Raw genomic sequence first — 17,640 nt, 5'->3', positions numbered from 1 at the left:
GGGCCTTCAGCCCAGCATTGTGGCCCAGGACTAATGCTTAACGACTGTGCTTTCAAAAAAATTTCTATCTAGGATCTGACTCTTTCATCCTACGAAGCTGCCCTCTCCTTGATTTCACTGGTGGATGGTTATTTCAGATTGACAGCTGACTCTAACCATTACCTGTGCCATGAAGTAGCCCCGCCACGGTTGGTAATGAGCATTCAGAATGGTATCCACGGACCCATGCAGTAAGTGATCTCTGCTTAAGCCATTCAACATTTTCTTCCCAAAACTTAGTTTGGGACAGGGGTCTCCACAGGCCATGTCTAAAATGTTTTCTTTTCCTAGTGAAGAATTTATTATGGCTAAACTGAAGCGAGAAGAACAGGAGGATGGCCTGTACGTCCTTCGCTGGAGCGTCCTTGATTATAATAGATTGATCTTGTCGGTATTGAGGAAAGGCCAGGTGAGATTTGTGGGAGTGGTTGTGGCCTGTTTTAATTCTATAGGGTTGTGTCAAGCAACTCCCCCCCCCCGACCCCTGTGCACCCCTTAAATAGTTTCTGAGTTTTCTCTCAACCCTCAAGAGCAGATCTGGATACAGAGCAGGCAAGGAGGTTGTTTCACTTGCACATTTATTTTGTTGAATACAGCCCTTGTCCTTGACGCTTTGTGAATGAGCCTTTTCCAAGTATGAGCACGTAGCTCTTGATTCTGAGCAGGGTGATCAATCTGTGCTAGGCTACTGGCAGTATATTGTCCAGCCAATTTCATACAAAGAAATAAAGATAGTGGAAAGCCACTGGGGAAACAGGACCTGAGGTTCTTGTGTCTGCTGTATGTCCATAAAGTGGAATTGAGCAGATGAAAAATGAAAGCTGATAAGCAGCTGTAAGCCATGGTTGCTCAGATTGGTTTTGTGTGAAGTCTGCATTGATTCACAGAGTTCGCTTTATGGTTGCATTAATAAGTCAACTAAGATTGCTGACTCTAGTTTCCCACAATATAAATATGTTAGTCACTTGTTTCCAAAAAGGTTTGGAGGTTGTTGTTGGGAAACTCTGTAACATTCTGGGGACCATTCTTATTTACTGCAGGCAAACACCAGAGTTGTTATTTGCAAACCTCAGTTAGCACTTTTAATGAACTCTTAAGATCATTAATGCTATTGAACAAGCAGTTCTTTTAACAAATTGTAGTACTTTGTTATAATACAATCTGTACATTATTATATTTGATATAAGGCAAACTGAAAACCATTAAAAATAGATTGGGTTTGATTCAGAGTTAAGCACATGTAACAGGTGTAGCTGACTTTTGTGACTGCCTCCTCCCCAGTGCAGCCTACCAAAAATGCTCCTCAGAAGGTCGCGGGACCCTGCTGAATGGGGTGGGTTCATAGCAAGGGGCTTGAGGTGGCGGGGAGAGATCCCCAGAAATCAGGTAGATGCAGCTTTTGCAGCTGGAAGCTGTGCTTGTAGAAAGTGATTTGGTCTGAAACAGCCGTGCTCATGCTTTTCATGAAGATTGAAGGAGTAAGAAGCATGTTCCTGTGGTCTACTGACTTCTGATCATTGGGACAAATAGGGTGTGTGTGTAAAGTTTGAAATGCCTATGAGTGGGACAGGCATTTGGGGAGAGATGTGTTCCATGGTCTGCATATTTCAAGCAAGGCTGCTGGCTGGGCATGTAGGCTAGTGTCCAGCTCTTACTCTCTCTCATGCTTCTTGTTTGCCACAGTCCTTCCAGAGCCAGGATGCCACAAGCTACAGACAGTTCCGAATCCAGAAGAAGGGGAATTCCTTTGTGCTAGAAGGCTGGGAGCAAGAGTTTCCAAGCGTCCAAGAACTGATGAATGCTCTCAAAGGCTGTACTCTGAGATCTGGAAATGAGACCTTCATTTTCCGCAGGGGGTCTCTCCCAAAGCCAGGAGGTATAAGCCAAGAATTGTAAATACTGTTCCTTTTACAGCGACCTAGTGATATTCTCCCAGAGATAATCTGGCTACATGAATATAGTATAGAAAGAGAAGAGGTGAATCTGCTACACAGCATAGGGCCTTTTTCTTACCACAAGACCTTGTAATTGTTTAGCATTTTGCTGAACATCCAGCAGTTCAGGGGATTCAGATATTGGTCCAAGGCATAATTACTACTGAAGTTGCAGCTTTTAAAAACCACAGTCATGGATAATGTAGACCAGATTTTAAACAGAAGTATGTGGCCACATTAACATGGTGGTTTCTGGGTACTTAAATAGAATTAAGCACTATCTACACTGAGAGTACTATTGGATCTCAAGGGAAGCAGCATCCCTAATAAGCATTTTTTACTGTAGGTTAAGAATAAACTTGGACCTCCAATATACTTCGCTTGCCTGATCTAGGTATAAAATCAACATTTGTAATTGAAAGAACTAGCAGCCACAAACCTTGGGCTTGTGTTCTTCTCCAGCTATAACAGGAGAATAGCTAAAGCTTCTAGCCAGGGTTTCATGTTGATATGTTTTGATTGCATTTTCTCATTTCACACAAATACAGGAAGCTCTGGTTTGTACAAACTATAGCTAGTGAAGAAACTGGGGTATCAAACTAGGATTAACCTGTAGTTTAATACCATGGTTTATTAACTATGGTTTTAATAAACCACAATTTTCTGTATAGAGAGGAAACCGAGGCTTGTTTTTATGTCTGAATCAGGCCACTGTGTGAGAACATATCCAGGATAGCCTCTATTCTTTCTTGCCATGTTGTTTTCCAGAAGTAAAACCTCTCTGTTAGTTGTGTGAACTAACTATTATTTCATGAACAAGAATCACCTGAGCTTTTCAGGTTCTTCACTTTAGCACCATCCCTTCCAGGGCACTCTGTTTGGGCGAGCTTTAAGAAATCCCACCAGCAGGGTTACACAGGGCTTCTGCTTGTGCTCTTGGGCTTCCTCTCCCCCTTCCCACCTCCTGAAATTGGCTCTGGGTGGGGGCAGGAGAACCCCCCCAGAACAGCATGCAGTGAAAGAGAGGGGATCTGGCAGGCTGCACTGCTTCTGCAGTGGAACATTAAATTCCGCCCAGTGTCTTGAAAGAGGTGCTAATTTAGCAACAAGATATTGACAGAAAGAAGCTGTATTCAGGGAGGAATGCTGATTAAACTCACTTAGGGAATTCCTTAAATTAAAACCTCTTAACTCTCATTGGATTGCAGCATGCAGTTACTGATTATTATACCCTCCCATATACAAGTTTCTGTTTGTGAACAAAGTTGTGAAATACTTTCTTAGAAATGGTCTGCTTTTCTGTTCTGTTCTTGTTTTTTTTAGTGTGCTTTTGTAGATCTGATCTTTGGGACTAATCTCTCTCCTACAGAGATCTCAGACCTGCTGATCACACGAAAAGTGAAGGACAGCACCCGACAAATTCTGAACTTGACGCAGCTGAGCTTCCATCAGATCCGAAAGAATGAGATCACCCAGGTCAGTACTATTGTCTTGTGACTTTTGTTGGGGGATGAAGGATTAGGATTATAAAGGTGTATCAACCTGGAAAGGACCTAACATTCTCTTTTTGTGCAAGAAACTTTAATCCCAAGTCTTCTGACCATGCAGTATGCTAATTTTGATGCAATGCCAAACTAAGGCTTAGGAACCTATTGGACAAGTTGCTTAGATGTTGCTTATGTGTCTAGTCTCATGGCTTCTAGTATGAGTTTTATGCCTTCCAGGGGGTGGAAATTGACTTCACTGTATGCCTCACAAGCATTGCTGGAAGACAGAAATTGGTTTTACTGTTATATAACAGAGCTATGAATCCTGTCTTTAGTTCTAGTTGGAGTGAAAGATTCACAGGAAACCATGGTGGGTTATAGGTCTTGGACGTGGGTTGGTGGGGGGTTTTGTTGTTACTGTTATTGATATTATTTTTGTAGCTTTGTTTTTAGATCGTATAATGCGGAAATTGTTCAATTTGGTTGTGTACATTTTGATGTGTTATATTTATTATTTATGACTACTTTTGTTATGTTTGTAAATCTTTCCATCTTGTAAGCTGCCTTGAGCATGTTCTTAACTATGGAAATAATTTATTTATTATTATTATTTGTACCCCGCCCATCTGGCTGGGTTTCCCCAGCCACTCTGGGTGGCTTCCAACAAAGATGAAAAACACACTAAAATGTCACATATTAAAAACTTCCCTGAACAGGGCTGCCTTCAGATGTCTTCTGAATGTCAGGAAAGGTGGCATACAAATAAAATGAAGATGATAACACATCCATGTCTTAAATCTCCTTCAGAGAGCTCACCTGGGACAAGGGACGTGCACCAACATTTATGATGGAGTGCTGCATGTATGCGGTGCAGCTAATGGTGATGATGAGACAGAATACTACTCTACTGAGCAGAACAACAACAATCGTGAGATGCATGTAGTACTCAAAGTGCTTGACCCTAGCCACAGGGACATTGTCCTGGTGAGTTGTTATTGGCAGCTGTCTATCTCAAGAGACAATGGAGTATGCCTCTGGGCAGGGGAGGAAATCAAACCGCTGCATTAGTAGCACCAGAGTTACCTCCTGTTAGGGATTGAGTAGCTGCTTGTGCGTAAAAACGTGCTCCCTCAGAGTTTGTGCGACCCCACAAACCTCCGTGTGTGACGGAGCTCCTCAGACATGTCTGCTCTAGTCACTAGTAGTGTCCGACAGTGGCTGTCTGCGGAAGCGTTTCCAGCAAAGGAGCTCCTTAACGGAAACGCGTCTCCTGGACTCACGGCGTGACAGTTTCCGGCGAGGTGTGGGTCTCCCTATGGGAGACTCAGATACCTCCCCACTGTTCTCGCTGGAAGCTTCCCTGAGCCCTCCCTCCTGCTCGCATTCCCTCAGAGACCCACTCCTCCCCCTGCTGGTCCCTGCTTCAGCTGTTGAGTCTCTTTCTTCCTCCCTGAGTCCCTCCACCACCTGATGCTCCGATGGCAGTTCCCTGACATCCACCTCCCCTCCAGGGCCCCCCTCACCCCCTCCCATTTCCTCTCCCCTGGGAGATGAAGGGCTAAAACCCCGAAAAGAATCTTCCTCATCTTCCGACGTCTCGAACAATTCCCTCCATCGGTCGTCGTCCTGGCTCGCTGAATCCTCTTCCTCTTCAGAATCTGGGAACCCCTCCAACTCCTCTTCCTCGTCGGTGGTAGCAAAGTATTCCCTTCGGAACCTCGCTACAGGCTGAGGTTTACGTGGGAACCTCTGATGAAAAGTCTCTATTAAAACTTCGTCATTGACATCCTCTGCCCTAACCCAGGTGTTTTCCGACTCCGGTTCCCCTTCCCACATTACCAAATACTCTACTTGATCTCCCTTCCACCTGGAATCGAGGATCTCCGCTACATGGTAGCTGTGTTCCTTCTCCTCCATTGCTGGTCCCCTAGTGACCCTCCCTTCACTGTCTCCTCTATACGGTGACAGCAACGACCTGTGAAAAACTGGGTGCAGCTTCATGTGGTTCGGTAACCGGAGCCTGAAAGCCACTGGATTGACCTGCTGCATGACTTCAAACGGACCCAGCCTTTTGGGTCTTAATTTCTTACAACCTCCTTTGAACGGCAACCCTTGGGTTGACAGCCACACCTGGTCCCCCACCCTTATGCTTTCACCTTCCCTTCGGTCTTTGTCTGCCTGCCTCTTATATTCCTCCTTAGCCCTGTTTAAGTTGAGTTGGAGCTGGCGATGTATCGCTTCCATTTCTTCAACGAACTGTTCTGCAGCTGGAACGCTCCAGTTCTCCCCCTCCCCCCCTGGGAAGGCTCTGGGATGGCACCCGTGATTAGCCAAAAAGGGGCTCATCCCCGTGGACACGTTCTCTGCATTGTTGTAGGCAAATTCTGCCAACGCCAGCTTCTCCACCCAATCATTCTCTCTGTCATTAACATAACACCTCAAATATTGTTGGAGAACCCCATTTGCTCTTTCCGCCTGCCCGTTGGTTTCTGGATGACGGGCCGTTGAAAAATTAACCTCTACATGCAGTAAGCTCATGAGCTTCCTCCAGAACCTGGAAGTAAATTGTTTCCCTCGGTCTGAAACCACCCTCAAGGGGGCGCCATGCAACCGAAACACATTCTCTACAAACAATTTGGCTGTTTCTTCTGCTGTGACCGCATGTGAGCAGGCTATAAAGTGGGCCATTTTAGTTAACAGGTCTACTACAACCATGATGGCTGTTTTCCCTCTAGACCTTGGCAGATCAGTCATGAAATCTATTGCCACTGCTTCCCACGGTCTTTCAGGTGTGGGCAGTGGTTCTAATAAACCAGCCGGCGCCCGCCTCTCCCCCTTGGCTCTTTGGCATTGTTCACACCCTCTCACATACTCCCGCACATCTTCCCTGACCTTGGGCCACCAAAATTCCCTGGTAACCAGCCACATGGTCTTGTGTTGCCCAAAATGCCCTGCTGTGGGGCTATCGTGCAGCTGCTTGAGTACCTTCTCCCTCAATTCCCCTTCAGGTATATATAACGCTCCCTTATAATACAATGCCCCGTTTCTCTCCTCAAAACCACCGGATTTGTCTTCCTCCCTCCTGAGACCCCTGAGTTTGTCCTGGGCGTATGCATCCTGCACCGTACCCTCTACCAATTCCCTTTGCCCCACCAAAGTCGCCCCACACACCCAGCGGTCCTCTGGAATGATATGGGTTTCTTCGGGTGCTCCCTCCCCCTCCAAATATTCAGGTTTGCGTGAGAGAGCGTCCGCCCTAACATTCTCTGGGCCTGGCACGTAACAAATCTCAAAGTTAAATTTGGAGAACTCCTGGGCCCATCTCAACTGCCTTTGGTTGAGCACTCGCGCAGTTCTCCAATACTCTAGATTTTTATGGTCCGTGCACACTTGCACCTTATGTTGTGCACCAACTAGCAGATGCCTCCATCTCCGGAACGCCTCATGAATAGCAAGAAGTTCTCGGTCATACACCGTGTAGTTCCTCTCGGATTTGTTCAGCTTTCGCGAAAAGAAGGCACACGGTCGCCACTCTGACTCCTCCTTCCCCGGCTGCAGAAGAAGCACCGCCCCTATGGCTCTGTCAGATGCGTCTGTTTCAACCCTTAGCTTCTTTCGTAAATCCACATGCAGAAGTTGTTCTTCAGAGGCGAAGGCCCTTTTCAGCTCCTCAAACGCTCGCTCCGCCTCCGCCGTCCATACAAACTTCTTTTTACTGCTGAGACAGTCAGTGATGGGCGCCGTCAGATGGGCGAAGTTGCGGATGAACTTACGATAAAAGTTTCCAAACCCTAGGAACCTCTGCACATCCTTCTTGGTTTTGGGTGTTTTCCATTCCAGCACTGCCTGTACCTTGCCGGGATCCATGGCCAATCCCTTGTCTGACAGGCGGTACCCCAGGAATTCCACCTCCTTGGTATGGAACCGACACTTCTCCAGTTTGACCCACAGCCTGTTGGCTTGCAGTCTGCTCAACACTTCTCTGACGTCTCTCACATGTTGCTCCTCATTCTCCGAATACACCAACACATCATCTAGGAAAGCAACGCAATTCTTGTAGAGCAAAGGACCCAGTACGTGGTTCATAAAAGATTGAAAACACGCTGAGCCGGCTTGTAATCCAAAAGGCATAACGAGGTATTCAAATGCCCCCAAAGGGGTAAACATGGTGGTTTTCCATTCATCCCCTTTCCTTATGCGTATCAGGTTGTACGCCCCCCTTAGATCCAGCTTTGTAAAAATCTTTCCCTTCCTCACCCTGGTCAAAATATCATCAATCCTGGGCATAGGGAAAGCCACCGGTTCAGTCACTGCATTTAACCTCCTAAAATCACATACAAGTCTCGGCTTGTCCGCGTTTTTTTTGTCCACAAAAAACACTGGGCTACCCCCTGCTGCTTTGGACTCTCTGATGAAGCCTCTCTTCAGGTTCTTGTCAATAAACCCTCGCAACTCCTGCATTTCTCTGTCTGACATGGCATACAACTTGCCCACGGGAAGCTGTGCTCCAGGGAGTAAATTGATCTGGCAATCAAAGGGCCTATGAGGTGGTAGTTGGTCAGCTTCCTTCTCGCTGAACACGTCGCTGAGATCTGCATACTGTGGTGGTACCTTCACCTTCTCCATTACTTCAGTCCCTGCTAGGGTGGCTTGGGCCCCTGCTGAACCCTTTTCCCCTTTGCAGTGTTCTAAGCAATGTGCTGAACCAAAGGACACCACTCTTTGATGCCAGCCAACCAGCGGATCATGTAGAGCTAGCCAGCTCATTCCCAAAATAATGGGAGCGCCTCCCAGGGTGGCCACATTAAACGCTATCAGTTCTGTGTGCCTTGCCACCCTCATTATCATTGGGACAGTCTGCAAGCTGACTCCTCCTCCCAACAACTCCCTGCCATCAATCGTGGTCACCTGCAAGGGGTTGCTTAAAGGGATAGTCTGTATCTGGTGTTCAGCAGCAAACTCCTTGCTCATAAAATTGCAGGAGCTGCCTGAGTCCAATAGCGCCTTTATTTTTAGGGGGTGCCCATTTTGCAGCTCTAGCGACACTTCAATCACTAGAGCAGGTCGAGGGGCTTCTGGCACGGGCACTTTCACTGCTCTTTGGCCTGGCTGCAGTGCCCCGATTGTGGCAACCAGGCGTTGGCTTTTACCTGCTCCGTTCCCCCCTGTTCTCCCCCCTCAACAGCTCCCACCATCCCTTGCCATTCCTTCCTCTGGGGGCAGACTCTGGCAAAGTGGCCTGGCTGTTGGCAGAGATAGCATTTCCGGGCGCCCTTTCCCTCCTTCTTAGTCCCCTCGCTGGTTTTTGAAAATGCGCGCACGCGCGCTGTTCCGATTTCCATCGGCTCTGCCGGCGGGAAAGCTGGCTCAGGAATGTCTGGAATGCGGAACTCCTTCCAACGTTCCCCTCTCCCTTCCCGCCTCTCCAAGGCTCTTGCCTCCTGCCGCGCTCCTATGGTCAGCGCAGATTTGGTCAGCTGATCCATAGACTCCGCCCTGGGGCTACGTGACAGCTCGTCTTTCACCGCCGAAGAAAGACCTTCTTCAAATAGCATTTGAATGGGTGCCGCCGATAAATCCCAACTCAGTCTGTGAATCAGCATGGTAAACTCAGTCCCGTACTCACGGACAGATCGACTTCCCTGCTTGCAAGCCATTAGCTGTCTGCGCACCGCCCCTTCCTCAATATCGCTGGAAAACATGATATCCATTGCACGAAAGAACTTCCTCGTGTCCTTTAGTATGTCATTGTGCGTTGCCATTAGGGGTCGAACCCAGTCTCTCGCCCCTTTCTCAAGATGCCCAATTACGAAAGCAACTCGCGATTCCTCATCAGGGAACTCATCGAACTGCACATTAATGGCATATTGCATCTCTGTCCTAAAGGCATGGTAATCCTTGGGGTCCCCCCCAAATTTTTGCACCAATCCTGGTACCTTTCTGGGGAACTGAGTGGCTCTCCCCTTCTTGTCTGCATCCTGAGCCCTTCTCTCCTCCAGCCTCGCCGTCTGCAGCGCCAGTTGGACCTCCAACGCTCGGTATCTATCTTCCAAGCTTGGACCAGCTCCAGCCCCCGCTCCTCCGGTTCCGGTTGGTTCGCTCATGATGCTTTCTCTTGCACAGGCAGCGTACAGAGACTGTCGGACAGCTGTTAGGGATTGAGTAGCTGCTTGTGCGTAAAAACGTGCTCCCTCAGAGTTTGTGCGACCCCACAAACCTCCGTGTGTGACGGAGCTCCTCAGACATGTCTGCTCTAGTCACTAGTAGTGTCCGACAGTGGCTGTCTGCGGAAGCGTTTCCAGCAAAGGAGCTCCTTAACGGAAACGCGTCTCCTGGACTCACGGCGTGACAGTTTCCGGCGAGGTGTGGGTCTCCCTATGGGAGACTCAGATACCTCCCCACTGTTCTCGCTGGAAGCTTCCCTGAGCCCTCCCTCCTGCTCGCATTCCCTCAGAGACCCACTCCTCCCCCTGCTGGTCCCTGCTTCAGCTGTTGAGTCTCTTTCTTCCTCCCTGAGTCCCTCCACCACCTGATGCTCCGATGGCAGTTCCCTGACACCTCCCTAAGGTGCAAGCCTTGGCGGTGTGTGGGGGGGTCCTGGGCTGGCCAGACAACAAGACTCCCCTTTCAACCTCACTGATGTGGTCTAAAGGAAAGCAGAGCAGTGCGTTTGGCACCAGCTTGTTTGCAGGAGTTCCCAGTAGGAGCCAAAGAAGGTCCCATCCAACTGTCTTAGGGACTCCACTCTGGATTTGAGTAGGGTTTAAAGTAAAGGTAAAGTGACTTCTGACCATTAGGTCCAGTCGTGACCGACTCTGGGGTTGCGGCACTCATCTCGCTTTACTAGCCAAGGGAGCTGGCGTACAGCTTCCGGGTCATGTGGCCAGCATGACTAAGCCACTTCTGGCAAACCAGAGCAGCACATGGAAATGCCGTTTACCTTCCCGCCAGAGTGGTACCTATTTATCTGCTTTGACATGCTTTCGAACTGCTAGGTTGGCAGGAACAGAGACTGAGCAACAGCAGCTCACCCTGTGGCGGGGATTCGAACTGCCGACCTTCTGATTGGCAAGTCCTAGGCTCTGTGGTTTAATCCACAGCGCCACCCACGTCCCATTGAGTAGGGTTTATTCCTTAGCATTTTCTTCTTCCAAAGATGTCCTGCAAGTCAGTAGAGTTTTACTGCTCCTAGATGTGCTACCTTCCCAGGTTGACAAGCCCCATCTGTCATCTTTTTGACCATTAGATCCACATTGCTCTTGTTCGCTCAATCCACCGGAGCCTGTCTTTGCATTCAGGAGAAGTTCCTAACTCACTGAGGGTTTGAAACCCATAAGCTACTCTCACCTGGTTTAGTTAGCCAGTGAAAGCTGTTCCGAGGGTGTGGCTGCAGTCACATGCTTACAGCTTCTAGGAGCCACAGGTGAGAACTAAGTGTAGGGTGGGGACCAAAGGTGGACAAACTACTCCAGAAAGAGCACAATGTGTCCCCCACCAGAGATACTATCCCTCCCCATACACCCCATACATCCCTTTCTAATAAGCAAATTGGAAAGAGAAAGGGAGTAGGCATCTTAAAACTGTAGCAGGGGAGCTAGTAGGTATCCTAGCTATCTACTTGTATGGAGTGTGTCTGTATGGAGTGGGAAGGGGAAGCTCTAGGGGGTTAATGGCAGGTTAATGGCAGGAGGGTTGGTGAGTGGAGCAAATGGGTTCATCTTCCAATTTGTCTATATAGTCATTTAGATAATGAACTCTTAGGAGAAAACATGTTCTTGTCAAATGTGATGATCAGTGCGCTGGCAACAAGTATTTATTTTACTTATTTTATTATTTAGTTACATTTTTTCCCTTTTGTTTCCAGAATCGCTACCTCCTTTTGCTAAAACAAATATAATTACAGCAGTGTGATTATAAAAAAGTAAATGCAAGATACATTTTGAACCAGAACAGATCTCTAGCTAGCTTTATTTTTTAGAGAATGTTTGTTTATGAAGTTTATTTGTCTTGATGGCAAATGCAAATGGCAGATAAAAAATTAACTGCACAACAATGGAAAAGGTAAGAAGAGCTGTAGAATTGTTATTGGGCTGGGAATCCAATCAGTAGTTGCTGGAATCCTGGTCCTGTGCTAGGATTGAAGTGCCCCAGTTGCGTTCCTTGGATAACAGCTCTCGTGTGATGGGCTCCCTTCTGTCCTCTGCAGGCATTCTTTGAAACAGCAAGTCTGATGAGCCAGGTCTCCCACATCCACTTGGCTTTTGTGCACGGGGTTTGTGTGAGGGGCTTAGAGAGTGAGTATTAACTGCTTTCTGTTGCATGGCTTCTCCCTGTATAGCTCACTGATATGTAATTGTCTTGTGTTCTCAGCTGCCCTGCATGTTTCACTATTTTATTCTTACGGTCCTGCAGTTTTTTATTATCTGAGAAATACCGTGTGTTTCATTTTGTATTTGGGGAAACATTGTCAGACTTCCACCCACTTATCCATGTTTAATCATGTCTTGACAGATTACTTTGGAAGACAGTTGCCTGTGGTTCATCTTCCTTTTGTGGTTGTCTTAGATCTATGAGAGCAACCAAAATAGCCCTTTCCCATTTCCATTCATGTTCTTCAGCCAATATGTTACCCACTGCTGAGAAGCAGCAATACTAAACCTATACTGTTTTTGGATTATCACATTTCTTCCTTTTCCTGCTTTCAGATATAATGGTGGAAGAGTACATTGAGCATGGGCCCCTGGATGTCTTCTTGCGGAAAAACAAAGGGCGGATAACGGTGGGCTGGAAATTTACTGTTGCTGCACAGTTAGCAAGTGCCCTGAGTTACTTGGTAAGTCTCCTTAGAAGGGTTTGGAGCCAACCTTCTGGAAGTGTCAGATCTTCACTATAGGTGTATACCACCTTATGCCATGTTAACTGCCAGGGCTTACCCCTGACACTGGGACGTGGGTGGCGCTGTGGGTTAAACCACAGAGCCTAGGACTTGCTGATCAGAAGGTCGGCGGTTTGAATCCCTGCGATGGGGTGAGCTCCTGTTGCTCGGTCCCTGCTCCTGCCGACCTAGCAGTTCGAAAGCACGTCAAAGTACAAGTAGATAAATAGGTACCACTCCAACAGAAAGGTAAACGGCGTTTCCGTGCGCTGCTCTGGTTTGCCAGAAGCGGCTTAGTCATGCTGGCCACATGACCTGGAAGCTGTACTCCCGCTCCCTCGGCCAATAAAGTGGGATGACCACTGCAACCCCAGAGTCGGTCATGACTGGACCTAATGGTCAGGGGTCCCTTTACCTTTACCCCTGACAGGGATGTGGCGTCTTGATGAGAGTGTTGCTTAGACTGTGTTCCTTCCCTTACCTCCCAGAACTTCAGTTCTCTTGGGGAGAATAATAACTATGAATCTAAACCTACCTTGTAAACTATGACATTGGAAACCACCTTGCTTGGGAGAAGCAAGAGGGGCAGAACTGTCCACTAGCGATTATCTTAGAATCCCACAACCTGATCGATAAGGATAACAGAACAGGAGATGGTTACCCATTGTCAAACCATTTGGGGCTTGTCAGTTTTTGGGATCCTGCTTTGAAGCAAGAATTCAGAGTTTCATGCTTTTTTGACCCCTTCCGAGTCTGTGATTCTCAGGCTTGAAGTCCCTGAATCAGCCAGAGGCAGCAGCACTTGCAGTTCAAGCTTGCTTTCCCTGATGTTTGGGCAGGGCAGGGGCGGCAGCATAGAGACATGGACAGTAGACCAGTTGCTTAAAAGAACTTTTAAGGTTTGGCAAGGAGGCCCAGCTGACTACTGAACCAGTTAGCTTTCTGCTTTTTGCTTAGCGATCCCCTTGGGGAAACGGAGGCACAATGGATCAACGGCCGAGTTGCAAGTAGGCATTCTAAAGAGACAGGGCTCCTCACAGACTACCTTTCTGCATCTATTTAAACAGGAAGGCAAAAACCTGGTGCATGGCAGCGTATGTGCCAAGAACATCCTGTTGGCCAGGAAAGGTTTGGAAGATGGCTCGACGCCCTTCATTAAGCTCAGCGACCCTGGAGTCAGCTTTGCTGTGCTCTCCCAAGAAGGTAGACCCTCCTCTTCAGAGGGCTGTTTCCCTTTTCACATTCGCTTTCACAGGAGGTGCATGGTTTTGGAGTTGAGCAGAGGGAATTAATTTGGACTCAGTGTCCCTGTTTGCATATCGCAGGAGGTAGGTCATGGTGTATAGTTTGCTGTGAGTGAGCATTGTGCCTGACACCATTCTCTGGCAGCAGCTCCGCGTCCCATCTCCAAAACCAGCTTCTTCAGAAGTAGGTGGGTGCAGGTGTGGGTGGGTGTCTGTTTAAAGAAAGGGAATGTCTGCTTGCCTGTGATCTGCTTCCAGTGTCGGGCAGCTGCACTTCCGAGTATTACACCACATCTCTTGCTAACCATTTACTCATTTCATTTATAGAACTTCAAAGTCACTGTATATCATTCAGTGACACACAATAAGCCCACAACTTGCACACATTTCACTTGTGCTGATTCAGATTTACTCGTGCCATTTTTTAAAAAGAGTAAAAAAATAAAAAGTGGGTTCCGAGAAAATTGAATTTGGGAATCCCACTTTCCATTGAACCCAGTGGAATTTGACTCTATACAATTTTGGCTTTAGGTGCAATCCCTGCAACGCAACCCCTGTGCAGGTTGCAGGCTTACTGTGTTACTCAAACATGTCGAAAAACAATATAGACAGCATAAAAGCCAGTGGCAGCATGATTCACTTTTTTTTGCAGCATTGTTTCTAATATGTGAGGAATCTGTCCTCCATTTATTGGTCTATTCAACTTCTTCAGCTTGATATTATCGGTGCTCCCTTTGAAGTGTCCTAAGTACCGTATTGGCCTGAATATAAGCCTCACTTTCCCCCCAAATTCCGACCGTGAAAAGTTAAAGTGTGGCTTATATTCACGACCTCACAGTATGCAGCCAGGAGCATGGGGCAAACAGTTCCAGGAGTGTGGCAAAGCTGCGCCCGGCTCATGCATAGTTTTCCCATCCTCCCCACTAGGCCTGGAAGGGAGAGAGCGAGGAAGGGGAAAGGCCGCCATGTAGTGCAGCTCCCCCTCCCAAGTATGCAGCCAGGAGCAGTGAGGAATGGAGCAGCTTATATTCGGGTATTCCCCCCTTTTTTTCTCCCCCCCCCCCTCCAATTTTAAAGGTGCGACTTATATTCAGGTGCGGCATATATTTGGGTCAATACGGTAATAGTCTGCCGAGCCCCCTTTAATAGGTGGAAAATGCATCCCAGAGAAATTCCAGAAAAGATGTTTGCTTGGCTTTGTCAGAACTGAGAGTACGTAACCGAGTTGTGTCTTGTAGCAACCAAAACAAGCATCCAGTTAAGACTCTTAAGTGGAGAAGAATAGCTCTGTACTGAAGGAGCAGATTCCTCTAAGGCAGAGGCTTCCTGCACTGGCATAGACTTCCCTAACCTTTGGTCCACAAGGGTTGCTGCACTACAACCCCTCTCTTCCCAGACCAATGGCTACAGATGATTGGGGAAAACTGTGCTTATCCCATACTTGTGAAAGTGTAGTTCACACTTTTCACCTCCATATCTGAGGAAAAATAATTCCATGAGTCAAGTGGCTATATGTACAGGCCTTCATGTGGATTGTTCACATTGCGCATTACATCCTATGGCAATCCACATGAACACTGCCTAGGTGAGTGTCTGAGTGACCTTTCTGCCATACCTTCGGCAAAACTAGGACTAGTATTAAATATGTCAACTATTGCCTGCTACAGTGGTACCTCAGTTTTCAAGCGTCTCGAAAGCTGAACCTTTCGGTTTTCGAACGCTGAAAACATGGAAGTAATTGCTACCGTTTTTGAACGCGCCTCGGAAGTCGAATGGCTCCCGCTGTGTGCTTTTCAATTTTTCCAGTTGAATTTGCAGTCAGCCCTTTGCGCCTCAGTTTTCAAATGTTTTGGAAATCGAACGGTGTTCCGGAATGGATTACGTCTGAGAACCGAGGTACCACTATATTTGTATTTACTTATATGTTATCCATTGGGGGATTTCTAATTCTTGACTTACGGCGACGGCTTAGCAAGCAGGCTTCGGAGCTCCGCAGATAACAGGACTGTAATTAGCATTGACTGCCACCCTGGGAAGTAATTTTTCCTTTTTTACTTCTCTACTTTTTAACTTACTGAGATTCTAACAGCACCTTCTTGTCTATGCTATGAGAAACATCCTGGGCAAGTTCTGTGAAGCATCCTGGGCAGGCCGCCAGCTGCTAGCTATTAACCGCCAACTCCCTTCTGTACCTTGTTCCTGAAACTCCTGGCAGCCTCCACACAGAGAAGCTCTTAAATTGAACAAACTGAGCACTTTCTAACTCTTGACTTTCCTCCTTGCAAGAGCGAGTTGACAGGATCCCATGGATTGCTCCGGAGTGTGTCAAAGACGTAAACAACCTCAGTACAGCAGCTGACAAGTGGAGCTTTGGTACCACACTGCTGGAGATATGCTTTGATGCAGATGTGCCACTGAAAGAACGTACGCCCTCTGAGGTAGCATCTGCCTCTGCTCTCTTTTTTGCTCCTTTAGGACCTCCTCTATCTTTTTAAATATTCTTTATTGAACTTTTACATTGATTATTTGTATACATACTCCTTTCGTTCTTCAAAATACGTTATCTTATACACAAGTGTAAACCAAAATAAATCAATGCTACTTCGCATGTGACTTCCCTCCACCTCATTGCGGCTCCTTACTTCTTCGTTATCTTTTTAACTGGGTCCCCCCCCCCCAATTTCACTTCTCTTACATAATATATGTTATCTATCTGTTATTTAATTGGCAAAAAAATTAGTCGAAACACATCAAATATTGTTTGAGAACAATGTTTTTCCAAGTACCCTTTGAAACAGTAGGACCTACTCTGTATTGCCTGCAGGACTTGGAACAGGGTACCTGCAGAGATTAGCTAACCTATTCCAGAGCATCATCAAATTCTGGGATGTATCTACTGGGCAGGATCTGAGCAGTAACTCTTCCTTAGGAAGGTTGTGCCAGTTTTTTTGTTGCGTTTGGCTTGCCCAGCTTACAGGTGCATACCGTACTTTTCTGTCTATAAGACACCCCCATGTATAAGGCATTTTGGGAGGGGGCTCAAATTTAAGAAAATGGGGAGATGGGACAGAGTTGTTCAGTGTTTTTGTGGAGGATTGCCCAGAGTTGTTCAGATTTTTTGGGGGAGAATTGACCTGAGTCCTGCCGAACCAAATATCACTCACCCAACTGGCAGACGCTAACAATCGCAAGCAACGAAAGCCAAATTGCCGAAGCGGCAGCCAATCAAAAGCAGCCCTTGCCACATCCGCTAATAACCCACCCATTTGACAGAGCAGCAGCCAATACAAAGCAGCCCTTGCAGCAGACACCATTCACCCAGCCAATCGCTAGATCCTGCTCGCGGATGCAACCAATGGCCCTCACCCCTCAGCACTACCCATGTATAAGATGACCCCCACCCCATTTTTTGCTTTATTTTGGAGTAAATAACCCTTGTCTAATACATGGAAAAGTACAGTAACTTGGGGGAAGATCTTGATTTCTGCACCCAAAAGCAAAGCATTTTCTGTGAGCAAAGCGCGCACACTGAATTATTTAGCCCATAGCTGAGCTGTGAGCTAAGAAGTTCCCCAGCTGTGAACTTGCCAAGTGGCTTGAGGCAAGCTGCTATTCTTCCATCCTAATCAGCAGTAGGGCGATAGTAATACCGTACAAGATTGCTGTGAGGATTAAAGTGCTTTACATACAAATAACACTCTTAATTGTGCAGTCCTGTGCATGTATGCTCAGAGATTAGTCCCATTTAATTTAATGGTACTCTTAAGTGGTTATAGGATTGCATAAATGCTAAGTAATATTGGGTAGAGAAGTCTAAAATTGCTGAATTTACATTTTGTTTTGCGGTTGTAAATTTAGTTGGGAGTTGTGTGGCTTTTTATTATTATTTTCCATAACATGCTTGGGGTAGGGGGGGTTGGTTGGTCAGGAACCAGAATAATGGAAACTTATGGAGGACTAGTGTGCTTATAGCAATTTTCATGGCCATAGAAAGCAAGTTAATGGTTTTTCTTTTTCGTAGGAGAATATAGCGCCTATATTCTTGTCTGTAGTTTTTGTTA

General features: G+C 46.9%; 1 protein-coding gene across 6 annotated transcripts in view; it reads left to right on the top strand.

Moving 5' to 3' along the window:
• TYK2 (tyrosine kinase 2) overlaps positions 1-17,640 on the top strand; it is a 55,694-nt gene that overhangs the window by 25,810 nt on the left and 12,244 nt on the right. For all 6 annotated transcript variants that reach the window (XM_083482915.1, XM_083482916.1, XM_083482914.1 and 3 more), the window contains exons 8-16: positions 73-230; positions 331-448; positions 1,723-1,915; positions 3,343-3,449; positions 4,268-4,444; positions 11,667-11,754; positions 12,166-12,293; positions 13,403-13,538; positions 15,866-16,017. In XM_083482915.1, coding sequence (XP_083339041.1) covers positions 73-230; positions 331-448; positions 1,723-1,915; positions 3,343-3,449; positions 4,268-4,444; positions 11,667-11,754; positions 12,166-12,293; positions 13,403-13,538; positions 15,866-16,017 — 1,257 coding nt within the window. The remainder of the gene's footprint in view (positions 1-72; positions 231-330; positions 449-1,722; positions 1,916-3,342; positions 3,450-4,267; positions 4,445-11,666; positions 11,755-12,165; positions 12,294-13,402; positions 13,539-15,865; positions 16,018-17,640) is intronic.

This window comes from Podarcis liolepis, assembly GCF_965112155.1.
Source record: "Podarcis liolepis genome assembly, chromosome: 17".
NCBI classification, from domain to species: domain Eukaryota; kingdom Metazoa; phylum Chordata; class Lepidosauria; order Squamata; family Lacertidae; genus Podarcis; species Podarcis liolepis.
Note: the sequence above shows the minus strand (reverse complement) of the source record. Positions and strands in the feature narration are given on the sequence as shown.